Consider the following 27914-nt stretch of genomic DNA (forward strand, 5'->3'; position numbering starts at 1 on the left):
TGTAAGCACTCATACAAAGCAATTTAACCGGCAATCATGTTCTAAAAGGTTCACAGAGTAGTTTTCCAGTATTTTTTTTGCTGCTAAAGCGCTAGTAAAGACTTAATTTAGCATGTAACTCCCACATCCTATATCAAGTAAACATTCTTGACTGCCAATAATTATTACATGGTAAAACAGTCCTCTAATTCCTAACAATTTCCCTTTCAGTTGAGAAAATATAAAAGTTTGTTGCTTTCCACCCCCCCTCCCCCCCCAAAAAATAATGTGCAACAGGTAGAAGACGTGACTTCTTGGAAAATGCTAAAATGTCTTTAGCTATCAGGCTCTGAAAGACTTTACAGATCTCAATCTTTCTTAGTTTTCAGCCTTAATTTTATATGAATGAGTGTTTACCTGGGCTACATTAGTAGTAGTTTACCACATACACCCAGGTCAAGTAACATCTCACTGCTCTGGAAATGAACAATTCAAAACTCTTAAAAAAAAAAAGTGTAGAATTGTACCTGCAAATTTCTTCCATTTAAATTTCTTTGTTAATCTATTAAAGAGACTATCCTTTTTTTTCCCTGTCAATTTCTGAGAAAATTTGAATACATGCAAGTCAAAACTACCATAATGCAGACAAAAAGGTCCTCTTTCACGAAGATCATTAATAAATGACTAACTTCAATAAATAAGTCTATTTGGAAATTCTAGAGAATTCTTTTGCTAAACAAGTTAGTCTTTTTTCTTTTCTATTATGTCTTTCTGTTTAAGCTCTCCATCTGAAAGTTCTGCGTATTTTCCGTTCTTTTCCTCCTCTTGCTCTTCCTCACTGCCTTCGTCCGTGAGCTCCTGATCACCGTTTTCCTTTTTAGCTGCCTCATGCTCATCTACCCCTCCATCTGTATCAGCTGTGCAGATTCCGTAACACATAATGCTGATGACCCCCAGGGGCAACCCAAAGAGAAAGCATCCCAGAAGTGGTGAACTCTTGAACACAGACTGTTGAAACACAAATTTGAAGTAAAAACACTTTCAGTGAATATACAAAATTACCACATTACTCCTCTTATTACTCTCTGTATTTATTCAGAAACATAAAAAATGAGAGAGTCAGGTTTTTTCAGTTTTTCTGTTTTGGATTTCTTTTTATTGTCAGAAAGGAGAAGTCCTCATTTTGACAATTCCTACTGTAGGTTCATTAAAAAAGACTTAGAAGTTCAAATATTACAATGTTGCATTGGGTTAGTCAATGTTAACATGCCAACTGTATATCCTATTCATTGTTTAAAGCTTCAGAAATAATTGTTCTAACAGTGTTCTAACACTTTGAAGCAACCTGTTTAATCTATTATTTGTGTCTCATTCTCAGAAATTAGTTTAAGTAATAAGAGACCTGCAGAAACATTCTGTTATTAGACAGCTTTCTGTTGAAGAGTAGTTTAATGGTACAGGAGGAAGGATCTTTTTATTTCAGAAACTGATGGCTAAATGTTGCACATTTACAGAAGTCTGGAAGCCACTCATATAGGAACATGTGAGTTTAAGTTTAAATTCACAGCAGAGGTTTTTTTGCTTGTTTAGGACAAGTGAAGAAATAGATTTGTGTACATCTTCCCAATAAAATTCTGTTAAGCGTATCTATAAGAAAAATTATAAAAATACTTGCTTTAAAACTACACAAAGCGTAGTTTTAAAGCCCCTTATGCTCTAATTAGACTGAAATCATAACATTTCTCAGAACATAAAAGTGCTATCAATTTCAGTGAAAGGATGGCAAAAGGGTCAAGGAAAAGATTTTGAATTCTTCCTGTTCTAAAATACATGTTAGGTTAATACAGAAAAGGAGTGAAAAATGAAGAAACTAACATATGTTCAATATTTAGCACACTGGAAAATATTATTAAAAACTTTAATCAATAAATTAATTTTGCTTAAATCTAAGTATATATACCTATAATATACACACAATATATACAATATAAACAAACTTATATAAAAATATTTCTAGACTCTCTGAAAATATTTGCATCTTGATTGACAAGGGCACCATCTAACGTAATTAAAAAAAAAAAAACAAAAAAAAAGAAAACCCAAAAAAGACTTACCACTACAGTGGACTTGGCATCATAGATTATTCTCTTGATTCGCTGCAGAAGCCCATCACCACCCTGTGCCTGAAATTTCAAATGGAACCATGTCAAAACTGCTGACACTTTTCAGTTATGATTCCAAAAGTTCATTCTTCAGACCTTGCAATCTTAAGTCCCTTTAGAAGGAAATGAAAAGTAATTATTCTTGCATCTCATGATGCCCAGATACTCCAACTTCTCAAGCATGGATAAACATTTCAATAGTCTAATGAAAAATTAATGGAGTCACATTCTGTATTGTCTGTCTTGTACTAGCACTTTCACACACATATAGAGATGTGAAGATAGACAGATCTTTAATCATCCTAGCTGAAATACTGTAAATAAAAGGTAGAAAAACCTAAGTGACACTATGGCAAAACCCATAAGGCATCAGAAACAAACTTCCTCAAAGTTAAAAAACAGATAGAAACCAATTTCATTTGCTGTTTCAACCAGAAGGATCTATTTAAATAGTCAAATAGATGTTGATAACATAATTCAATGCAATTAACAAAGCATTAAAAAGTAAGAAATAAAGAACAAAGAACCACCAAGTTACAGGAATACCCCTCACCTTGCAGACTGGAATCATGGCCAGTAAAGTCATGAACAGCAAGCAAATCCACCTGTATTATGCTGCTGCATCAATTTGACATATTAAATAAAGAACTCCATGTGACTGAAATGATCTACAGCATTACTTGTCATTACCACCTGATGATCTAAAACTACTGGCATAACGCAAAGAGGGATTCAGCTAACACAGTAAGCATTCAATATACAGTGAATTGGGGCTTAAACCAACATAGGCTTCTCCCAGAAGGTAGCCAAATGATTTTTTAGCACTGTCCACCCTTCATGGCAAAGCCTTCTTGCCCTGTAAGTGCAAATGAAAGCTCTGATCCATGATCTCTTTCCTCATCCACACAACACAGCCTTCTGTCCAACTTACAGTACACTGATGGAATAAGCAAACCTGAATTTGTTTTGCCAACATTAAAAAATTGTCCAAGCCATCAATTCCAGATGGATTTATTACTTCTGTTTTAACAAAAGACAGTTCATTTTTGTTTTAGAGGAGAGAGAGAAAAGGGGTAAGCTTGTGTGCATAATATGCAATACAAGTATACCACTGGGTTTGGAATATGAATCTATCATTCATCCAGCTATTGGACTTACTACTTTGCCACCCAAAAGAAAAGGTAGAGTTGAATTATGCACTATGAAGAAAATTTTAAACAAATGCACTTTAAGCAAACCAGGAGATGAATAAAAATTCTCCATTTACCACTGACACCAGTAAAAGGAGTATTAAGAGAAGTCAGATATCATTATGCTATAAACAAAAAAAAGCTTCCTTTCTACAAGAGGGTCTGCAGTCAGAACAGTGAGCAACAGCACACCTCAAGAATTCAGATTCAGATATTCACTGACAGCACCCAAGACAGAAAGACAAAACACATGGCTTAACAATCAGAGTAACCAAATATTTTCCCTACTTTAGCATCTAAGGAAATAAACACCAACATATTCCAAGTCACAATGAAGACTTACTTCAGCTGTACCATCCAAGATATTGTTAATAAACTGAACCATGTCTTCTGTGTTCTCAATGTGCCTATCTGGTAGAAAATACTGCTGATTGGAGGTATTCAATACAACAATAGTAGGGATTGTCAAGTCACTGGAAACATAAAACAGATAGTTTATACATTTGAAGAACTACTGTGTAAAACACCACAATTCAAATAATTCCTACATGATTTAAAAGGGTATCCATTAATCTTCATTACATGTGTGTTCCTTCAAGTCAAGAGGGAATGAGGAAGAGAATCACCTGAATAGTACAAGCATGTTTCTCACTAATATTTTTTCCTTCACATCTGTGTCAGTGACATTATTGAGGCTTACTACGTTTTACACACAGTGACTGCAAATCAGGCACCATACAACTTGCCAATTGCTAAGAGATCACAGACAGTAGCCTTGTATATGAAATGTACTATTAGCACAATACATTAAATGTTTTAGTGCACAAAGGCAAAAGTATAACCCAAAAATTCAATCCCATACAGCCATGTTCCAACTGATAAGCTCCATCAATCAACCTCTATCTGCCAAGTCAACAGAATAAGCCACACCAAAGTTTTTCTACATTTCTTTTAGATATGGAAGATGAACTACAGACTTTTTAAACAATTATTACTCAGCGTTTGATCTTCACATGAATAAGCATTGTTTAGTATCACAGACTCAGAAAGAAAAAAAAAAAAAAAAAGCTAAGAAATTATCTCTGGAGATAAACCAGTATAATCTACTGTTCAAAGTAGCCCTAAATTCAAAATTAGATGAGGTTTAAGAAAAATTAATACTGTACAAGTACACTGTTGAACAAGAGATTTAAAATACATTCAATAAGGTGAAAAATCTCCTGTACTCTGTCAATTTTCTACAGTTTTGTCAACAATGAACTTAAATACTAGGTGGCTTTTGTTCACACCAGAAGCAATGCAAACCCTGGTTTTCTACATTTTCCACTCTTATCTAATAGTGCCCCATCCATGCACATTTGTAATCCATGTAATGTTGGTGACTATTTCAACCTTAACTGTGGCTATCAATCCATAATCAATTATTTCATAAAAATATTGTTTAGCACCTACTCAGGATTTCCATTTTTTCTTTAAAGTCATAGAAATTATTCAAAATTTTCTCACACATTTTAGGTTTGTTTGTTTGTTTAATTTAAATTCAATTCCAAACCTAGAAGTGAACAAGTTTAATACTTCTACATTGAAATTTTCTAAACTCCTAGAAAGCTGAATACATGAAGGCTTAGGGTACAAACAACATTCCCAGTACTCAAACTGAAAGTATAGTGGCACCTCAGAAAATGTAAGGCCAACTACAGCGATAACAAAGTAATTTCATCTGTTTAAAGGAACTGTAAAAAACCAACCACACAACAAAACTTTATCAACAGTGACAACTTGCTACACAGACACCTCTAAACACATTTTTCCCTTTGTTCTCTATTTATTAGGAACAAACAAGAAATATAAGTAGGAAGCAATCAAACCAAGCCAGATGTTTTTGCAAGTGCCTGGTAACAAGTTACCAACCTCTGCCAAAATACCTCCTCCCAGGCAAAACAGAACAAGTTTTATTATTTGGATGCAGAAAAGATCCCCCCATGCTCCCCCAAAAGCCCAAAACGTGTTTCTATTGCATTTCAGAGTCTGGTAACTGAAGTTCTTGGAGTTGGCTGTAGAGCAGCTGAAAGATAAACTCCACATACAAATTTTATATACTCTACAAAGATTCAAAAAAACACGTTAATATGTTTCTTCTTAGAGTTGAGGATTTAATGCTCTGCATACACCTACAGTTGACATTCCAATGATGTTATATACCTTAGCTTACACAAAGATCTATCTTTAATTTCAGTAGAATACATATTATGCACAAGAAAAGAGTTTTAACTATACCATTTTGAATCCAAAAAAAAGCATGTTCATGCACTGCTGAAGAGAGAGATAAATTATAAAGTCTACTAATAAAGTTACAGCCAGGTCCATAACTGTACTTCTGTTAGGGACTACTACTTCTATCCCCAGGAACCATACAATGTTTTGTCTTTTGTGAAGAAACAGAATTTGTTCCTATGTGCATCTAGCACAGTAAAAAAGTATTCTGCAGTAGATTTCTCATTATTCAGGATGCTTTTTCTGTTTCCACCTCCTGCCATCTAGTGGAAAACTGAAGCACTTGCAACACAGTTTTAACTCGAATTCAAATGGCCGCATGAAGAGCTGCTACTTACAACACTGAACATATTTTGCTGCATTCTTTCACTGCTTTCCACTTATGCTGGAAATGTATATGCTCTGTTTAGAAAATAATTAAAAGCTTTTGAGTACTTTAGCAGCAATTTCCCATATGCTACAAATTAAAAAATCAGGCATTTTTCAGATCAAGTTAAACAATCCAGCTGAACAGATGCTGCCACTAGATCACCACCACTGTAAGCAGCAATTCTGTCTTCTTCCCCTTCATTTTCTTCCTCCCAGGGACCTCATCTCCTTTCCCTGCTTCTTTGCACATCAGTTCTGGTACTCAACAGAATACACAGGAAAACATTTAAAGGGTTTTGTTGGATCAGCAAAATAATACCCCTAACTTGCCTAGCCAAAAAAGCAAACACTTTTCTGCCAGATAAACAGGCTGGAATAGCTCAGCTGACAGTCAGACTTCAGAGCCTGCACAGGAGAAGCAATTAGTGAATTGAGGAAGGTCTCACTTTTGTCAACTATAAAGCACTAGATCAATCACATCACTTAAGCTTCATTTGAGAGGCAGCTGTTTTTAAAGTAACTGTATTCAGGTGTTAATCTACAGCCATTCCTCAGAAATACAGGCCTTGTGCCTCCTGAGTCCCCATGAAGCTCCTAGAACCTTCAGGGGCAAACACACATGAGTTGTTCATGCTTTGATCCTCAAGAAAGGTGTTTCAAAAACTTAGAGCTGGCATATCAACCCCTGTTTTTCCCTTCTTTCGCTCAAAAAGGTCAGAAAACAAGACATTAACTGTAAATGCCAAGCAACTTCAATCTTTAATTACGCATTTTTAGACAAAGATCATAGGAGCAAGTGTCAAGCATGTTGTTAAACTACTTATATATTTCAAAATGTACCATGTACAAATCAAGTGCAGACAGCATCTCCCATGCATTTTATGCTGCTTCTCTGCGGAAATGTATTTCTGTGCATGTCTTAAAAAATGCTTCAAGAATGGAATGTTTTTCTCCAGAAATAAAAAACAGAGGTTATGCATAACCATTATTTACATTTTCTGTTACAAACTGACATAGCTTATAAATGTCTGGGACCCTGTAAATTTAACAATGGAAAAACATCCCACCGTTGTAATAATCAATTTAACAAAGTAGACCTAAAAGATAAGCTTTGTCAATCAGCATTAGCAGTAAGTCAAACTTCTTACACTAAATTATGAGGTTTAATGAACAACTGATACTATGTTACATACTGAATTCTGAGGAGGACAGCAATTTTTTTTTTAACCCATGAAAGGCAGGAATTCTTCGTAAGATTTTTTTCAATTAAATATACTTAGCAACAAATAAAAGAGAAGGAAGAATATTAAAATAAAAAATTAAATATTTACTTACTCCATTAGTAAACTATTAATGTAATCATTTCCATCCATATGGCCAAACTGGAAATCCCTGTAAGAGAAGCAGTGAAAAGCAGAATGATGAGAAAGAAAACAGAATAGTGGGTTTCAGCAAAAGTTCTTCCTTAAATATTTTTCCTATAACTGAAGATGAGAGCACACACTGAGTAATATAATTTAAAAACTGACGATCTACAAGACAGTGAACATCCCAAAACACACTCAGTTAACGGAATGGTCTGATTAAATGTCAGTATATGAATATAAAACCAGAATTATAACATTTTTCATTGGGGGTGGGGGGTGGGGAAGAGGGAAATGACTGTTGTCTCAGAAACACAATCTTAATGTTATCTTAGCACAAGTTCATTTAAGATAACATAGTACCATGTGTGCTCACCTGTGAAAGTGATCCCGATAATCTCTAGCAACTTCCTGAATAATAGATTTTAGTCTGAAGGGAAAAAAAGTGACATTGATAATCCAGGATATCCAGGATATTGTGCCAGAACACAAATAATAAACATTGATATTTCCCCAGTAAGCAGCCAATAGTACCTCATCAACAATAAGAATTCCCTATTCCATTAACAAAAACCATCTTGTTCATCTTGCTTGGTTTCTAAGGGTTGAAAGGCTATCTACTGCGTAGTCTTAACATGAGAAACACACAGACAAGTTAGGCTGCTTCACTCCACCTCTTGCCTTATGAAACTGCAGCACTGATACTCTGAAGAAAATACAAAGACCAGGAAAATAGCACATGCAGTATTTGAACAATATTTTCTTAGTCTAATTATGTAGGCAATCAGAAAGGGACAGGGGAAGGTCTTGTTCCTCTCAGTCTTTTCAACAAAATTCAACTCAACTGAAAATGCTCCTTCTTAATATAAGTTCCACAGGCATCTAATATATAATCATTGCTAAATTAATTTTTAATGTGAGGTGAAGAACAGTCATTTGTTTAAGCGTACTAAGGTCATCTGAACTCAAGTACTCTCATCTATGTTTAAAAGGTGACACAATAGCTTTGAAAAGCTATGCAATCACTGGTCCCGTGATCTCATTAACAAATGGCAGAAGAGTGATACAGGAACTCCCACCATCTCATTGAACTCACATTAGGTATATTCAGTAGGCTGAAGTCATAAATTAGGGAACAGCCCCAAGTTAAAACCATTAACTTAACCCAGCATTTCTTAATATCTAAGAAACCTTTAAGGTTCTCTATGTCATACCAGCACCTTTCTCCCAGAGTGTCACCAACACTCAGTTCTGTACCTGGTATGTTCCACTGAAGAGTTTTTATCATCAATGACTGCAATAGCCACAAGTTTTCCTAAAAGAAGGAATAAAATACTTGGTAATTTGAGGAACTGTTAGACAAAAATGTAACAGGAAGAAATATGCTACATTTAAACAATTTGTAACAGCACTTCTGTAAATAACTTTTTAAAATATAGCTGTAAATATTTCAGAAACATGTAGGAACCTGGATGCTTCATAATCTTTAAAACACGAAAAACTTGATGTTGCATTAAATATAAACTTCCTTTTGAAATGGAATGTATATTGTAATGTATCCTGGCCTGGAAAAATCAACACTTACTTTCTTCTGCTACTTCAGAGTATGTATACCTTAAGAGCAGTACAAGTCATCTCCCTATTCCAGAAGTCACTTGGCTGCAGTGTTTTCATCTGACTTGCAAAAAATTTTACCAGAGGAAAGTTAAAGCATTCCAGGACAGGTCCACTTTGGTACATGCTCTCCTCCCTTCCTTACCATATATGCCTTAAAGATATATGAATCCATTAGAAACAAGACATATCTAAACCCATCCATATATGACACTTCTAAATCCAGTCATGAAATTCCCTGTAGGTATTCCAAGAGTTAATATGTAATTTATGCAAAACCTAAGCTGCTCTTAAATACTAATTTTTGTGTTGTGAGGAAAGGACTAGTGTAGACTGTGGATAAAGCCTCTAGTCAGTACAACAGGTCTTATCAACATCAAAAAAAAAAAGATTGGCACTATCAATTGTGAGATTAATTAACTTTTGAGGTTTAAAATCCACATTTTTAGTGCTCTTTAATTTTTCTTGGTGTTAAGTACAAGAGGTGCCAAAGAGCTTAGTGGTAGCAGCATCTCACCTGTATCTCCTAGTTCATATAGCGTAAAGCCATCTACATTAAGATAACCTTGAAATCTTTCTCTATTTATCCAGGATGACAAATCACCATCTTCATACTCTGGGGGGAAAAAAAAACAAACAAAACAAAACAAGAAAACAAAAAACCACCACATTAAAAATTTGTTTTTGTAAAGTGGGCAATCAGATTTACTTCTTGTAGTACTATACAGGCAAATGCTATTTTTTCCCACCCTTTTTTCTTCTATTAAACAAGATCTCACAAATTTCTGGACATTTCTCTTTGGTTTTACAACTTCTAAAGCTATTTTCAATTGTTGAACAGAAGGTAAACATTTTATAGCAAAGCATGAAAAGCTGGTTTAGTGATTATTTATTCCTAAATCAAGGATAAACAATACTATTCTACAAATGGGTTCCTCAGGGGTCTGTATTAGGACCACCACTGTTTAACATCTTTGTCAGCAACAGACAGTGGGACTGAGTGCACCCTCAGCAAGTTTGCTGATGACACCAAGCTGTGTGATGCGGTGACACGCTGGAGGGCAGGGATGGCATCCAGAGGGACCTGGACAGGCTTGAGAGGTGGGCCTATGCAAACCTCATGAAGTCCAACAAGGCCAAGTGCAAGGTCCTGCACATGGGTCAAGGCAATCCCAAGCACAAATACAGGCTGGGTGATGAGTGGATTGAGAGCAGCCCTGTGGAGAAGGACCTGGGAGCAGTAGTGGACTCAAAACTGACCGCGAGCCAGCAATGTGCTCTTGCAGCTCAGAAAGCCAACCGTGTCCTGGGCTGCACCAAGAGAAGTGTGGCCAGCAGGTTGAGGGAGAGGATTCTGCCCATCTCCTCTGCTCTTGTGAGACCTCACCTGGAGTGCTGTGTCCAGCTCTGGGGCTTCCAACATAAGAAGGACATGGACCTGCCCAAGTGGGTCCAGAGGAGGGTCAAGAAATGATCAGGGGGCTGGAGCACCTCCCCGTGAAGACAGGCTGAGAGAGTTGGGGTTATTCAGCTCAGGGAAGAGAAGGCTCCAGGGAGACCTTACAGCAGCCTTCCAGTACTTAAAGGGGGCTACAGGAAAGGTGGAGAGTGACTCTTTATTATGGATTGTAGCGATAGAACAAGGGGTAATGGTTTTAAACTGAAAAAGGGTAGATGTAGATTAGGTGTAAGGAATAAATTCTACACTGTGAGGGTGGTGAGACATGAACAGGTTTCCTGGAGAAGTTGTGGATGACCTCTCCCTGGAAGGGTTCAAGGCCAGGTTGGACGGGGCTTCGGGCAACCTGGACTAGTAGAAGGTGTCCCTGCCCACGGCAGGGAGGTTGTAATGAGGTGATCTTTAAGGTCCCTTCCAATCCAACTCAAACCATTCTATGATTCTGTGAAGGTAGCCATGACCCCATGCAGAAAGGAACAGTTTCAATCCCTGTTTTTAAAGGGTGGGGATCAAGTTTCAAACCAAGTAAAAATATACAAAAATATAGAAATCAGTATTTGCGAGTCCTAAAATTAAATAGTAAGAAATAAAGAAAAAAGTAGATGTATTAACAGCACTGTGAGTGTAAATGAATAAGTATTTACATATAACTCAGAATTAGTTATACTGAAGGCTAGTTTCAGATGTTAGATGTTTTAACCTCTAAAGAATCAAATTCTAACACATACCACCAACACTATTATAATTAGGTCTTAATCACAATTAAAAAGAAAAATGAATATAAACATATATATGCATCATATATATATATACACATATATAAATGTACATTAAACAAATAAATCTGTGTTAATTCCTGTTGTATATAGTGAATTATCAATAACTTCAGGTTAACAATTAATTATCTTAAGATTGCAGCAAGCAATTTCAAGCATAAAGCTTCTCATAGATCTGCATCCCATTGCCCTACTATGGGGAAGAAAAAAAAAACAAAACAAAAAAACCAAAACCACTAGACAAGGCCAGAGCATTGAAATGGATTTTGCTAAAGCTTTTTCTTATAGTGAGCTCTTCAAATTTCTGCCTAATCATAACAGTTGCACATATAACCTTTTCCAGTCTCTTATACTGCACCTTCATAACTTGTTTGTTTTAAAATAGTGTTTCTAGTACTTTATAAAAGACTAACATTTTTTAAAAAGTAAATTAGAAACCTCAATTACTAGAAGTTTTGCGTTTGTTTTGAAAGCTGTGGAAAAAGCAAGTGGGCCACAGAGCAAAAAGAAATTCAGAAGTGTTTCTCTCTGACAAGCTTTCCTTCTCCAGGCCCATATTAAAAAAAAAAAAAAAATCAAATGCAAACCAATGAGGCTGTAGAGTAAATTTTTATCTGGAGGATGATTGGTTAGGCAAGACACTAAAGGGAAAGACAAGTACAACCATTCTGTGAAATCACAAAGCATATCTTTGATGGCCCATCTGGAATACTTTGCTGTGGTATTACAGATCCTCAGAAATTAAAACAGCAGAATAATCTTCTGAGTAGTATGTTTTCAACTTAAAGTAAAAGTGTGCATTTAAAAAAATCTGAATCAAGCACAGATATTTTTGTATAAGCTGTGTACCTATAAGCCAACCCATGATATGCAGTGTAAGTACATGTGTGTACATGCATCTAACAAACTATAAAGCATGGGCTGTACAGTATAGTCTGAGTATAATCTAGAACTTTTATATGGATATCCATACATACGGATATAGACTTTTTATATACATGGCAGATGTACTGCTTTCAGTGGTATTATGAATCATTACTAGTTTTAGGTAGCCATTCTATAGCCTACGTGCTGAACAAAACAGTAAATGTAGTTTATAGAGCGTAAAGCTGTGTATCAATGGATTCAGTGACATTAGTCCACATCTCTTTAACCTCTTTGTGAGGGACACTTTCAGAAAAGGAGAAACAGACTAAAAGGTCAACAGTTTTATGTGTGCACAGTACACTTCATCAGTTATATAGGGCAAGGTTATGCCATCTGATCCCTTCCCACTACCAATATGTAAGTAACACAAACATGGAAGTCACATAATGCTCATAGCTATCAGTTAAGGCCCTCTAAATTGTAATAGTGGGAATAAAGGCAGAACCAGCTTTCTGTTCCTTCACAGTTTTTGAAGCAAGACTTGCTGCATATAGCCTATATTGTCAAGGCACAAAAAGTTCAAACTGGACCCTTTTATGCTATCTGCGAGCACAGTACACATCTGAAAAATATCAAGTTAACTTCAAGAGAGAGGTATCTGACTGTCAGGAAGAGCACTTAGAGAAAAATCTGATTAACTGCTTGGAATTGTAAATTCATTTTATGCATGACTCCTCTTCAGCAAGAGTTTTCTTCTATTTTGTATATGATGAATTTGGACAGTGAGTGAAGGAGTAACTTTTATAAGTGCATTAATGCCAGAAAAACAATAATATTCGAAGGTATATCTTACTGATAACACAAAGCAAATGTCATAACTTCTAATTCAGTATTGCTAAAACTAATTCCTTCTCAATTCCTGCATTTTGTTCCATAAGAATTAGGGGTTTTTCTCTTCTCCTTCATGAAGGAGCTGTTATTTATCATAAAACTGGGGAATTTCCCAACACCTCAACACAACCTTCAAAAAGATCCCAACTGTTCCAGTTTCTCCATATATACTTTAAATATCTTGTCTTAAGGTAACATTCACTTTTACTTACCATCATAAACAAAGTAAGTTCCATCTTTGAAGACCACAACAGCAGGCAATTCAGGCAATGTCACGTACTGAAAGAAGTGGTTTTCAATTAATTCATGGAAGATAAAATATTTTTAAACAAACAAAATCTTAAAATGTGGAAATGTAGTCCATGGGTAAAATCTCAAAGTACATTTAAATGTTTTCTGTCTATGCTTACTAAATTTATCAGCTTATGCATATTAAAAAATAACATAACATAAATGTATTTTTGAGAGGTAGGTCTCACAAAGTGTAAATAAAGCAGGATTTTTACTAGTATCTGCAGTAGCATGAAGAATATTTTATTGATTGGACATGAACTTTGGATAGGAGTTTGTAACTTGAGGGTTTTATCAACCATGCTTTCTGTTCCCAGTTTGTGCTGTTGGCAGCATACCCATCATACCGTTACTTCTACTAAATGGACAGTCAATATTGTAGAGTAAAACAGTAACATTGATAACATGTCCCACTAAATCTGGGCTATTTCCTGTGGTTCAGGCACATAGGAATATAAAAGACTGCTTCAGCAGACAAGGCTTCAAATACTCCTAATTTAGGCAAACAGAACAATGAATGCCTTCATTGCCATCCTAAACATGTTATTTAGCAACATACTCAAAAGACCCACAAGGTATAGAAACATTTCCCTTAGAACTTAAAAGAATCTTATTCAGCTTATGTTTTCAGTAAACTGCCACAGAACAAATATTGCACTGACTCCTTAGTGCTTGCCACTATTCTAAGTTAAAGTTCTAATAGCATTTGTGGTTAAGAAAGGACTGCATCATGAGCTTAGTTTTGATGATAATGTTGGCTGAAATGTCTAATTTACTGATATGTCTGGGAAACACAAGAACAGTACCATGAGTGCTTTTCCAAATGACATGCCTTCTACAATCACTCTGCATTATCTTTCTTGGAAATAAATGTAAAAGCAGTAGGTTTATAATGTAACAGCTTGTATGAATGAGCAAAAAAGAAGGTAAGAGAATAAAGTGTCATCTAGAATTATTTGCCCAAAACCTAGTTTAGCATCTTTAAAGGGCAAATCAGTCTCTGTACAGCTTATGGCTTACCAAAGATGCGTGAAGCTTGGAATAAGATTACCTAAGGTGATAAACCAAACCCTAACCGTGCATACTGTCATCCAAAGCCTCATTACAACTAGCAACCAGCAATTTCATAACATCTTTGCTTCTCTCCACAGAACACTGTACACCATTGCTACTTCAGTTTAAATTACATTTGTGGAAAAATACATTTAGTGGAAAAAACAGCTCACTGCTTACATCACTGTGATCACAATCTCAAAGAGTTTGAGCCTTTTACACTCTTTCTACTGCACAAGTGAACAGTACTTTTCTTGCTCAACTGGGGCTGAAGTACAAACAGCAATATTCAAATTGAGGTAGCATTTGATACAAGGCTTCTGGAAATCTAACTATACATTATTTTTAATGAGGCCAGTTCTACTTATGATGTTGGAAAATGCAGGTGCCTAAAAAAATAAATTATGCTAGTTCTCACCCTGCTAGTCTCAAACTAATTTCGAAGTCATGCGTTATCAGGCATGAAGTAGACTTAGGTCCCACTTGGAGATAACAATAAATGAAAAGGCCTCCTGATTTTGCTTCAGTATATAAGCAACAGTGGTTAGACTAACAACAGTAGAGACAACTTTTTCCACCCTCGTGATTAACTGCCAATAATTTCCTTGTTACAGAATCATCCAAAGAGCCACATGAGAATTCTACAGCCAGTAGAGTGGATCAGTTGTTCCCTGGGCAGACTAATGTTTTGATCAGCTGTACTGCACAAGGTGAAAATAACTTACCTTTTCACTTACTCCTCTGATTATTAGGGCACCAGTGGTACTCCATGCCACAGACCCCCAAAGTAGTTATAAAAGTGGTTGCGAAAGTGCTGTCAGGAGCAACAAGAGCTCTGCATTGGCTAAAAAACAAACTATCTACCTTCTTGTGCAGGATTTACAGTCAACGTTGAGTTCTGCATATCTTCTGTTTAATTTTCTGAATACAACTGAACAAGTAATTTGGCCAATACAAAGCAGTAACAGACTGACTCTTGGTTTGTATTCTTTCCCATACAGATTCAAAAATTAAATGTTTCAGTGTAATGAGTTTGAAATTTATCAAAGCCAAATATATTTTAAGAAGCCATCTCTGTGCCATTAAAATTACATATATGAGAACTATGTCATTTCTGTGGAAATAGTAGGAACTGACACAGCTTACCTCTGGCAGCACATCTTCTGAGGCAGAAAAAAAGTACGTATAAACTATTAGTTCTGAAGCAACTTCAATGTATTTTTCCTGTGAAAACACAAACAATGCTTCTTACATTCTGAACTTTTACTGTGCTTCAAATGAAAGTTTTGTGACATACCTTATCTTTAAAGAGTAATTAGAAAATATGGTTATGAAACAAGATTGTAAAAACACTTAAGTAAATGTAAAAAAAAACAGGAATTTATTACAAGCATGCGCTTCAGTCTTTTAGAAGATACTTTAAACTACATCTCTGAATAGCCAAAATAAGTAACTTTATTTAATCAAGCTTCAAACCTTTAAAGGAGATTCACCACCAACATACACAAATAGTACACGATGTCTCTTTTGCACATGCTCAAACATATGCTGACTAGGAAGTGGTCTGATAAGAGGTCTGGGAAGAAGGAAAAGAGAGAAAGGAGAACCTCAGTTTCTTAAAGGTGCAAAACCCAAACAAATAAAAATCCCCCCAAAAATGCCAGAGTATTTTGTGGGTTTTTTAAAAAAAAAAAAAAAAACAACAAACAAAAAAAACACCACCAACAAAACCTTAATTCCCCTATGCAAATCCATTGAATTTTTCAATTTATTATTTCAGTTTCAACTAAAAGCAAAAAAACCTAAAAATCCCCCCAAAATAAACTTGTTATGTTCCTCAAACAGCACACTTATATTCGAAATTAATATCTTAGTACAAAATGCTGCTATGATGTAAACATGCATGCCATTTACTGGCCACAGAATCATACAATGGTTTGGATTGGAAGGGACCTTAAAGATCACCTATTTCCAAGACACCTTCCACCAGCCCAGGTTGCTCCCAGCCCCGTCCAACCTGGCCTTGAACCCTTCCAGGGAGGGGGCAGCCACAGCCTCTCTGGGCAACCTGTGCCAGGGCCTCACCACACTTCTAGCAAAAAATGTCTTCCTTATGTCCAATCTGAATCTACCTTCTTTCAGTTTAAAATCATTGCCCCTTATCCTGTCAGTACAGGTCCTGATGAAAAGTCTCTCTCCATCTTTCTTATAAAGTGAAAGGCCACAACAAGATCTTCCCAGCCACAGTAACACCTCAGTTATTTGAGAGACAAAATTCTGAATGTAAGCACAGCAGTTAGAAAACGTGGTCTTGGAAATAATCTTACAAAATTCTGGTAAATTAGAGATCACTGATATGCCTAATCTACAGAATTTTGAACAATAATTAGTATTATGTAACTACATGAATGCTTAATTATATTTAAGAATGAAGGAAAGAAATGCAATTCTTTTTTCTTCCCAGAGACTACTGTCTATAACATTTTGAGGCCACGTGCCACTATAGGAAAGGAAGAAAAGCCAAGAGAAATTGTTATGAACAATTCTGTAAAAGCAATTTCCTTATGTTGCCAAATGCTGCAACTTTTCAGATGCATAAGTATATATTAAACTGATATTTCTAAGATAACTTTTGAATATTAAACAGATTCTGCCTTATTAATGATATCTGTCTATCAGCCAACATTTAGGTCAGTATTTTTGGTTTTGGCTTCCATGAGTTTCATTTGTTCATAGTTTCCACTACTTTGAAAAGCCTTCTTGCACTGTGAAGAAGGGATTGTGACTAGCCAGTCTCTACTTACTTTCTCCATGGACACCCACTCACCAACAGTTTCACAAGCACGTGTACAGCACATACAGTTTTTCACTTCATATCAATGTCTGGTTCTTTTAAAAATAGATTTAGTTTTTGGCTCACCTCAAAATCCTACGGAAGTTTTAAATCACCAGAGCCAGTCTCACAGTATACTTACCCTGCCACTCTATTAGCAAATTCAATTATATCATCTTTGGTTCTAGGTCCTCTATAGTTGTATGCTAAGTCACCTTTTAAGCTAGATAAATAGGAAAAACAAAAAAAGAACAGATTTGAAATCAACTAAACTATATCTGCACATGTAGAACTACTCAATCTTCACAGGTTTATTACAGTGACCTTTTAGCAAGAGTTAAACAAGCTAATTTTTCCAATAGTCATACAAATAAATGGTCAGAAAAATATAAAACTCAATATTGCAATACAACGCAATTATTGTGTAAATAAGTTTTTACTCCATATCTGATTTACTAACTTTTAAAAACAATTAACATGTTTACAATTGCTTTTTTCTAAGTGACAGCAGTCATTTACTTTGTAAACACACAGATCATTTGGAATATTTGCTCATGACCATACAAAAAAACTGACACACCCAAATCAAACCCCAAACCTTCAGCATTTATACAACTTTCCTTGTAAAAGACAAACATATAAACTTATTTACTGCTTTTTTGTAATTGAAAAGTATCAAATTACATGCAAAACCTTCCGAATTTATGTATTAAATTAAGCTTCCATGAAGTGTTGGTCAGTTTACTGTAATCCGCTGACAGGGGATGTAGCATGCTTGCTTTTTAAGAATACTCAAGGAAATTTTACTAATTCTAACAGGCTTTTTTTGAATCTATGTAGGTTTAGGAAACTTACAGGAAAAAAGCAATGATAAACCAAATTTTCTATGATAATATGTCAATGAAGTTTTTCATCCTTAAAGATAAATAAGCTAAACATCTCTGCTGCCTTTTTGAGAAAACTAACTTGTGCAAGATTTATTATATATTATGAATACTATTTGCTTAAACAATAATCTGCTAACAAATCCAATACGTTCATAGTAAAAAGTACTCAAAATCATTACATCTTTATTTAACATGACCTTGTACTAGACTATACACTATATGAGTTATAAGCAAGTATGTATATCATTATGGACCGGTATTTGCTTGTAAATTTTGTTCTGCAATGGATACAATTTTTAATTATGTGAAGAAAAAAAAAAAAATCTACACATACTTCTCTTGTCGAACAACTGCTCTCACACTCACCCTATATAGTAACCACTACTGCCATTTACATTAGATATTCAGGTACACTGAAGAGAGGTAACTAAAAATAAATTGCAGTCAGCAACGCACAAAAAGTTAACAGAAGACTCACGTATGCAATTACTGCCAGAATCACTCTACATGTGTCAATTGGTGCATGAAATCCCTTTTAATAATTTTATATATTTGAAAAATATACTTATATATACACACTTTTACAAAATTGCATAGAAAAAGGCAATTAATTCCAAATTTGCTAACTTGCCTTTAAGAATTCTGTTTCTAAATAAGATGTTTGATATTACCGAATTTCAAAGCAAAACAGTCCAGTAGAAATCAAAAATAACATGAAAAAAATGAGATGGAGTATTTTTGGTTCTTTTTTGGTGGGTTTTGGGGCTTTTTTGTGGTTTATTTGTTTGGGATTTTTAGGTGGATAGGACAGGGTTTTTTTCACTGTAATGAAGTCAGTGGTACAATAGGTAACTGTTAGAAATTCAATGGGAAGCATCAACTTACAGCTTAATTGTTGGATAGCCTCGCACTCCAAATTCAGATGCGATACCTGAAAGAAATGTGTTAATGCCAAAGTGAACCAAGACTTTCTTGCTCTCCTACCTTAAACAGTTTACTATTCATGCCACGTAAATAAATGAAAAGCCTACCACTTAGTTCAGTTTGAATTATTTTACTTGCTTTCAAGTAGCTGCTGTTATGAAGCTACATCAATAAATTTTGGATCTCTTTCAGAGATACCGCAGGGTCCCAGCACAGGCTCTCAATTCATATGCCCCAAGTCAAACGGCATGAGAATCCTCTAAATAGACATGCTTGGTCAGTTTTCACCAAAAGGTAGTATGCATTTAATATACACATACAATTTGTTGAAAACATCAGAGGCAAGAATGAAGCACCATGGATGTAAATACTAATGCTTAAAAGAAATATAGAAAACAACTAACTACTCATGCTATAGTACTGGATAACAACAGAAGTGAAGTATCATAATGTAATAGTTACAAAAATGTAATTTTGTAATGCATATTCTGCAGAGGTAAATGTCTACAGCCATCAGTTTCACCAGAAATAGATACATTATAATCAGTCAGTTACTTACCTGCTGCTTACTAATGTGGTAAAAAGACAATTGCAGAACTTTTTCCCCCACCTGATGTTTAAAAGCTTGTATCTTTCTCCCATCAGTTAGAGTACAATTTGCAACCACCCTTCCAGCTGAGAACACAGCAACCACCACCTTAAACTACACTTTCAGTCAATTCAGTGTTTTCCAAAAGTTAAACTAAGTAGTCTTCAAAAAAGGCTAAAATAAAGTCTAAAATTCTGACAATGCTTGTGCAATTCCCTACTGAAAAAACACCCCTGCAATTAAAATGCACCAAGATTCAATACTTTTTACATAAGCATTCTGAAGCTACCAACTACATGCCAAAAGAGCAGATGTGGGAGGACTTGTGCACAGGGCTCTGAATAACAGTATAGCAATTGTGACTCTAAGGTTGTTGGCCTGGATCAAAACCACAGTTGCACAGAACTACAAATAAAACTAGCTGCACACCTACAAGCGCCTTAGTCAAAGGAGACTGATCTAAGAAATACCCACAATAGCATCAATTTGATTCTGATCCTTTTGTCTCACAGCTGCACTACATAGAACTAAAATGCATTAAAATGTGTATTAGAACATTCAATCGTGAGAGTTGTTGACAGGCTATTAATTTATCCTTGTACAGCTCTTGAGCACAGTCAGGAAAACTACAAAATAGACTTTTTTAAATATAATTTTTTAAACATCCTAGCCATGGAGATTACTAAAATCCTCTCAACATCATGGAAGTGACTTATTTACATCACCACCTTCACCTGCTGATGTGAAGAATGCAATGTAAGTGAACAGTGGCAATTATGCTAGCCCCAGGTGTGATATATCTCTACTTTGATCACATTCAGTGGACTTCTGAGGCTAACCCCCATGAAAATTCAACCAATTCCACACCGGGTGACAGTTCTGTTGAATGAACTGCTCTATCTTTATTCCACACGGCTACCAGGGGCAACACTTACTGGGTGCTTTGTATGTTCAGCTGTGATCTCAACTCCCTGATGACAAGCTACCCAAAGTTCAGATTTCTCACACTACTTCACATTTTTATTAGGAACACAAACTATGCAGAGCTTTCCTTCATGTTCCTTCCTAGTTACACGTGTATGTCCAGCTGCATTTTCTGCTGATATTCTCAAGACTGAATTACTTGGATTTCAGAAAATCTTTAGATTAGGAAGACATAAAGCAGAATTGACTGAGCTTTGCATATCCAGATGTTGCAAAATTTACACTTTCAAAATAAAAGCATGAAGCTATTTCAAAGGATTTATCGGACTCTATTCTTCATAAAACTGGTAACAAATCTGAGAAGAAAAACATTCCCAATTTTGAAGTTACCTGGTTCCATGATCTTGAAGCTTTTAATTCTCTAGACTTATTTTCTTTAGCAAATTAAGTATCTTTAAGATGAAACATACGGTCAAATTTATGTGGTTTTACAGAAAAAGCTACATACAGCTGGTATTTGAGACAAGATTATTTTGGTCTCAAAAGACCAAACTCTGCTATATATAAGCCCAGAAAAACTGGAATATCACTGAAAAAAGCATTCTGCATAATATTTTACGCAAATATAACAATCCTGAATAATCAAGGTTTAACAGGTATTGACTAAAACCATTATATGTATTAACAGAGTCTTATTACATACAGATCTCACTTGAGGCCCACTGCTCCCTATTCCTTCCCTCATAAATCTCTGTTGAACCAGGAGGATATTTAAGTGAAATCACAATAAACAAGCACACTAAAACTAAGAATGTTAAGCATGCAACAATCCTCTCACATCTACTCAAATCACTTCTCTGAATACCTGAAGTTTTGGCTTTTCTCTGAAAAGGGCAGTATGTGTGAAAGGCATCATCAAAAAAGAAAGCGTTAAAATAGCTGAAACTGATTCTTCAAGAAGACATTTACAGAGAAACATGAGGAGAACTGGCTCAACGCTGATGTAATGACTTCAGTGATTTCAACAGGCTTTTGTTCTAACATCTTAAGGACTGATTACCTGAAAAGAACAACAGCAAGAACACAAGCACTTGTCCAACAGTAATACAAGGAACCTAAAATTGGATGCCGTCAAGAGTTGCACCACATAAAGATGCTTGTATAACTGTACTCTAAGAAGCATGTCAAAAGAAGATCTTTGACAAGCTTTTACCTTCCATTTGCCAGGCAGAATTCCCTACACAAGCAGAAAAAAGTGTGGTAAGAAAACGTGTGCTACAGCATGTTGTCACTTTCAGAAAGAAAAAGATGAGGAAACTGTTCTCCAATGACTGCATACATTTAGTATGATACAGAACAGAAAAATGACTTAATAAAAAAAATAAAGAACAGTTTTAAAACAGAGGCTATCATGAAATTACCTCTAACCATGCCATACTTACTAGAAAAGGAAGTTGCATCCATTTTCCCAACTTTTACTGGAGAGCCCATGCTTTTCATTTCTATACCCACTTCATTCCACACAGGCTCCAATTTCTTGCAGTGGCCACACCAAGGTGCATAAAACTGAGAAGCAAACACATTTGATTAAAAAAAGAAAAGAGAGAAGTTAATGAAGAGAAATAATTAAGAGAAGTTGATTCTATATTAACCCTCAAATACATTAACAAGGCTTATTTTTCCAGTCATGGTGTTCTTTAAGTCTTAATAAAACTGCAAGTTAATTACAAAGCTGGAGTGACAAATGGAGCTGTTATGATTTGGTGCTACTTTTAATATGAAAGCAGAAGTTTGAAAAGAATACATTCAATTGCTGTATTATTATAGAACTTCTTATTTTAAATTAGGCTGTGCAGTAACATTTTTTTTTTATATATATCTCTTGGCATATTTTCTTTTTTTGAAAGTTAAAAGATCATGTAATCAATCTATGCAGGAATATGAATTTATTTGCCAATAAGGGAACACTATTCTTTGACAGGAAGGGCAATATATGTATGTGTGCACACACACACCCCCACACACACACACACCCCACAGCCCCCTCACCGTTCTGCCTATGTCTTGCTGCAATAACTCAATGAAATTAAAAGGGAAGATAGCAATGTTCTATTAAAACAAGATCAGGTCACAACTTGACAGTTGGATTTTGTTTTCCTAGACATTCACTGATCAATTCTGAATCAGCATATATTGTTTTCCCCACTCAAATATAACAAATCTGAATTATACAATTTGGGAATTACAGTTCATATTTGGGTGAGTTAAAAGAATTTTATCTCACTTCCAAACAAGCTCAATCTTCTTAATAATACCTTGCCTCTGAAATAAGGAACACTGAATATTTTCAAATATGTTAGAAAAGTAAAACAAGTCTCTCATATATTTGATGTTGTAGTGCTAAATGTCTAGAACACAAATTAGATGGTATAACTAGAAAATAGAACTGTAAAAATCCCAAACAGAGGTTATTACCTTCTGACTGTGTTAGGTAATCTGCTCTGCTTCTTTAAGGACTGTAAAGTACAGGATGAAGCCTGTCTGCATCCAGTACTCTGTCTAATTCCTGCTTCATCCTGAACAATACAGACAGATTGCTTACCATCCTGTCAGAAGAATTACTGTCATGTAAATTTTCTGCACCATGTACAAATGATTTTCCAAACAATGAAGCAGCCTTACTACAGAGTGCAGCATTGTACACTTCGTGTTTTGATTTCCACTAGCAGGTCTTCCCATTTTTCTCATATACTCACATCTACGAGCCAAATATCATCTTTACGGTTTTCTTTAAACCTAGGAGGGGAAAAAAATAAATTAATATATCATATATCTGAAAACATGTGATGTGTGAAACAGACAAAGTCTACAATTAAGTGAGTATAAAACTACAGATACAAGAATTCTGTTTTGTTTCTTTCTTTGGAGGAAAGGAAGAAAAAGTTATTTTTCAGTATTAAGATTGCCCCTGCACATGATACTACATACACAGTTGTACCAATTACGTTTCTATAACCATTTGCCGAAAACCAAAAACAAAACAAAAAAACAACCCACAGAAACCCAGTAAGAAATCAAAAACCACACATAAGATATTTGATTAGAATATGTAAATATGTAACCTAAGTGAAAGAAGTATTTTGCAGCCATTCTAGTTATTATACACTGTTGTTGACTGTTTAGAAAACGTTGCATTTTTATATAGAACTAATAAAGACTCTTAGAGTATTGGTTTAAACTGTTAATCTTAGCTTTACTGAGTGTAGACTAAATTATCTTTAATGTTAACGTGCAAAGTAATTTTAGTTTAACCTCCTTCAACACTGTACTAGACGTGTCAGTTTATGTTTTTATCAAAGGTGCACACAAGAAACCAACTTATTGGAATAAAAATCTTCAAGTTATAGATAAAAACCAGATACACAAGTACTACTGAATGGTCCTAATGCTAGTCAAGTATCTCGATGAACTGACTACCTTTATTAACTGTCAACCTGTCACTAGATGTTAAAAACTCTAAAAGAAAAACAGAGCATGATAAATCAAAGTTCCTTGGTACTTCCTGAAATACTGCTTACAGTTTTCACTGAACTATTTCTGTGTTGAGAATTAAATAAATCAGAATTTTAATGTAAGGTTAGTTTCCATAAAAGATAGGCTTTGTAAAAGTGACTAAAACTTCAGTTAATATCGCATGCTATAAAATACATTATACAGCATTCTTACTGTCACACTCTTATTGTGAAAGAGAGTGAATATATATCCAATTACACAATAGGTGCGCGATCTATGCTCTATGTTAAGATCCAATTAATAGAAGTTGTAACTCAACTCATCAATTCCCAATATGCAGCATGCCTATAAGTGGCTCACAGGAAGTAAGCAGAATCAGAAAGTATTTATTATATTTTGTTTAAAGTTGAATAGATTTGCAATGGTCCGTAATAGTCTTGAAAAAATACTAATGCTGATGCTGGCTGACTTTAAAAGAAATAATTCAGAAATCATGGATATAACCTAATTACAGTGCTGAGTGTTTGAAACTCAGAATTGCAGAATTTCACTGGTAAATTCAAGACTTTTTTGTTTTATTGATAGTATACCAAGGTTTCAATGCTTGTACAACAGAAAAGGTATTTGCAGTGACTACCATTGAATAGGAAAGTAACAGGAGAACAGCATTTTTCAGTCACAAAATTGCTTCATTAACCACCCACTAAAAATTTACTTCACCATCCTAATGCTACAGAGCTAATGAAAGAACTAGTTAAGAGTCTAGAGTCCCTTGAGAACTCTAATGAAGCTCCAGGTAACTTCCAATTACAATGTCAAATAATTGGTTATGATGCAAGAGGCAGAAAGCAGATCCTGGACATGCTTCAATTTAGAGTATCACCTTTGGTTTGGAAAAGAAGAATTTACAAAATGTTCTCCTCCCCCCACCACAGTATTATGGAATATTGCAAAGAACATTCAAGCATTGAGAAAGATAGGCTGAAATCTTACAAAACCAGCAGACAGCAAGGAAAAGAGGGAAAGAGAGAAAATGTCTGGAGGCCAAACACTCCAATGGAATTTAATAACTTTGGCCTAAGATATTAAGAAAAATGCTGTAGTTTTTACAATAATAATTTTCAAGTTGTACTGCTCATTTACAAGCACCTATTTAATGAAATTCCACAGAAACTAAAATATGAAGTGTGACAAATAACATCTGAACTCATTCCAGTTTTTGTGATGTCAATGCTTAAATTATTAGACATTAAGAAAATTCAACATACTTTTGAAGAAAAACAAAAATATCTGAACAAATGGGTATTTAAGCATTTTTCTGAAGGTGCTGTTTCTAGGCCCTGTAAACACATTTCTGAGAATAAAATTTCAGTGTCTCTTTTTAATGGTCCTATGCAATCCTCTGTCAGCTGACAAAAGCACAATCATGCTGATGGAAAAATGACACAGGTGTTGAATATCCTTGAACCAAAATTACCCATCTCCAATACATACAATTTCCCAACATTTGGCACCACATGATCAAATGCTGCCTCAACCTCCACTAAGTGCATGCACCCCACTTAATCGTGAATGGTTACAAGAAACCAGCATGAAGCAAAACCCAAGACAAAGGCCACAACCCCAAGGGGCTTAAACCGACCCAGGTGCTGCTTCTATTCCTCCCTGTCTCCCTCCCCTACCCCCTTGCACCATTTCTGATGCTTCTAATCCTGGGTTTAGTTATCAATATATATCCTCACAGACGGAATTTTTTTTTTTAGTCAGGTTACTTATCTCCTTTGTTATCACGCTGGAACAAGTCAGCAAATGTCAGAAGGTGAGTACTGATCTGAGACAGCCAGCAGTTAGATCAGCATAAGCTGATAAGAACCATAGCTCTTATTTTGCATCTGTTCCACAACCCCATTGGGTGATGCTGGGTAACCTGCCCCTCTATTAGCTCCTCTCTGCTACTTGTTTTCCTATATCCTGTAAGCCTGGGAAAGGGACCTGTACTTTGTTCCAGTAGGTATTGTTTGCAACTACCACAATTCAAATAAAACTCAAAGTTTACAGCAACAGCAAAAACTCCATAATATTTAGGTATCTATAAAACATAAAACTTGAAAGATTCACTAGTCATTGTTCCCCATGTTTTTAAAAAAATTGTTTTCCTGACCTTTTTCACCATTTGCCAATTAGCTAAAAAAAAAAAAAAACACCTGTCCTGAACAGCTTGCCATTTAATTCTTATTCCAAACTGCAAATACAGGTATCTGTAGAGTTTTGATGCTGAAAAATCCAAGTGTTCTAAAATAGGATTTTTTTTTATCAGCTATTTCAGTAAAGTTATGTGACTACATAATTATGCTTCTTCTCTCCAAAACAGCAATTACATTTAAATTTATACCTGTGGAAAAATGATACGAGAACATGATGCAGCAGCACAGATAAACGTTATTTTATTCACTTAGCCTCTTTATCTTCAGTCCTTGAAAATAGGAGGCACATTTCAAAAACATGCTTTGAAAATCAACACCAGTCAGAGACGCTGATGTATCTTTCTTCAGTACCCCTTCCATATGTTCACATTCCTTCCCCTATAATGTCTCTTCACCTTATTTGAGCCTATGATTATCTGCTCTAGCTGAATAAACAATATGCTAAAAAAGTGAATGGTTTTCTGACTGTTTAGCTCTGACTTTAGCTCCATGATACAATTTATCACGGATAGAACCCTAATGAAAACACTTTCTCGACTGGCTTAAATTTAACATAAAGTAGACATCTAATGCCATCTTCTCCTCTCCTACCAGTTAGTATGTTCTATAGTTTCTATTTCAATTCTAATAACCATGCTGCTTTGTAGCACTTTAGATCAACCTGCTGATCTGACAAAGAGATTTCTTTTTTGGAAAGTTAATTTTTGTTGGGAACAGCAAGTACATAGCCATCAAACTGCTAAAGGAAGGCAGTAGATGAACAATGACATTACACATCCAAGTTAAGGGCAGGACTACCCATTTCAACGCCTCCACAGTCTCAGGGCTAAATCTGTTGTTACAGCACATTTTTACACTGGAAAATACGTAGCACTTCAAGCAGCCATGAACTAGTCCTGCAGGTCTCCTTCTCTCTCCCATTTCTGGCCATGCATGAATGCACTTGTACTCCCAACTCCTTGTGGTGGCTACACAGCAACCTCTAATGAAGAATTTGGTTAAACTCAATCTGCTTTTATTTGGGGTAGGCATCACTCCACCAATACATTTATTCTACATACATACACACACACACACACCAAAAAAAAAAAAAAAAAAAAGCCAGAAAGTCTGAAAATGGCAACAGCACCCATAATAAGAGCTTTAAAAACAACTGCAAAATTAAAGTGTTCCTCAGCTTTTTATCTACTTAACACGGGACTCAATTTTTCTGCTATTCCTGCTAAGAACAGTGTAGATTTCCTGACAACCATACTCTGCACAAAACTGTCAGTCTGGGGTCGTCCCCCCCCCAGCAAAAAGATCAACAATATCCAAGTAATAAAACAAGACATCCCAGTACTTACGACTCGTCTAGATCCTCCACAAAACCCGCACCTGGTGCCGCCACATGTGCAACCACTGCGAGGTAAGGAAAAGCGTGCCGTGAGCGACCTCCAGAGCAAACTGGGGGCGCCGGCCCACGCCGGCTGGCAGGCTCACCGCCAGCGCGCCCTCCCCGCTCTCCCCTCACGCCCCATCGCTCTCCCACAGCCCCAGCCTCCCCCGCCGCCTGCCCCGCCGCCCCCCTCGGCCCTTCTCCCGCTCCCGAAGCCCACCGCTTTATCCCCGCTCCGCCCGCCAGGCCACAGTCGCAGCCCGGAGCGGCTGGCAGCCTCCCGACGGTTACCTGCCGCCCAGAGAAGCCACGGCCGCCGCCCGCCCGCCGCTGCCATGTTGACAGCAGCCCCGGCGCAGCCGGAAGGGGAAGC

At 35.9% G+C, this 27914-nt stretch overlaps 1 protein-coding gene across 2 annotated transcripts; it reads right to left on the reverse strand.

Annotated features, from left to right (window-relative positions):
• Positions 1-253: 253 nt before the first annotated feature.
• TMX3 (thioredoxin related transmembrane protein 3) lies at positions 254-27914 on the reverse strand. Of its 2 annotated transcripts, XM_042798142.1 has the most exons (16): positions 27833-27914; positions 27510-27564; positions 23203-23242; positions 21889-22012; positions 18895-18940; positions 17265-17345; positions 15766-15865; positions 15436-15513; positions 13158-13224; positions 9470-9568; positions 8596-8653; positions 7715-7768; positions 7310-7366; positions 3675-3804; positions 2094-2162; positions 254-987 (listed from the first exon to the last, which is right to left on the reverse strand). In XM_042798142.1, the coding sequence occupies exons 1-16, from the start codon at positions 27876-27878 to the stop codon at positions 721-723; spliced, it is 1371 nt and encodes a 456-aa protein (XP_042654076.1). In that variant the 5' UTR covers positions 27879-27914; the 3' UTR covers positions 254-720. The 2 variants fall into 2 exon arrangements, with proteins under 2 accessions (XP_042654076.1, XP_042654077.1); XM_042798143.1 differs by lacking the exon at positions 254-987 and having other exon boundaries at positions 2156-2254.

This window comes from Tyto alba, unplaced genomic scaffold (assembly GCF_018691265.1).
Source record: "Tyto alba isolate M040663 unplaced genomic scaffold, T.alba_DEE_v4.0 Super-Scaffold_27, whole genome shotgun sequence".
In the NCBI taxonomy this organism is placed as follows: domain Eukaryota; kingdom Metazoa; phylum Chordata; class Aves; order Strigiformes; family Tytonidae; genus Tyto; species Tyto alba.

Bases quoted from the DNA above. Each gene is read 5' to 3' on its own strand.
- TMX3 (XM_042798142.1), bottom strand. From the start codon at position 27,878: ATGGCAGCGGCGGGCGGGCGGCGGCCGTGGCTTCTCTGGGCGGCAG. The intron at 27,565-27,832 runs GTAACCGTCGGG...CTTACCTCGCAG, and splicing joins GTGGCTTCTCTGGGCGGCAG to TGGTTGCACATGTGGCGGCA. The intron at 8,654-9,469 runs GTGAGATGCTGC...TCCTTCTTTTAG, and splicing joins ATATGAACTAGGAGATACAG to GAAAACTTGTGGCTATTGCA.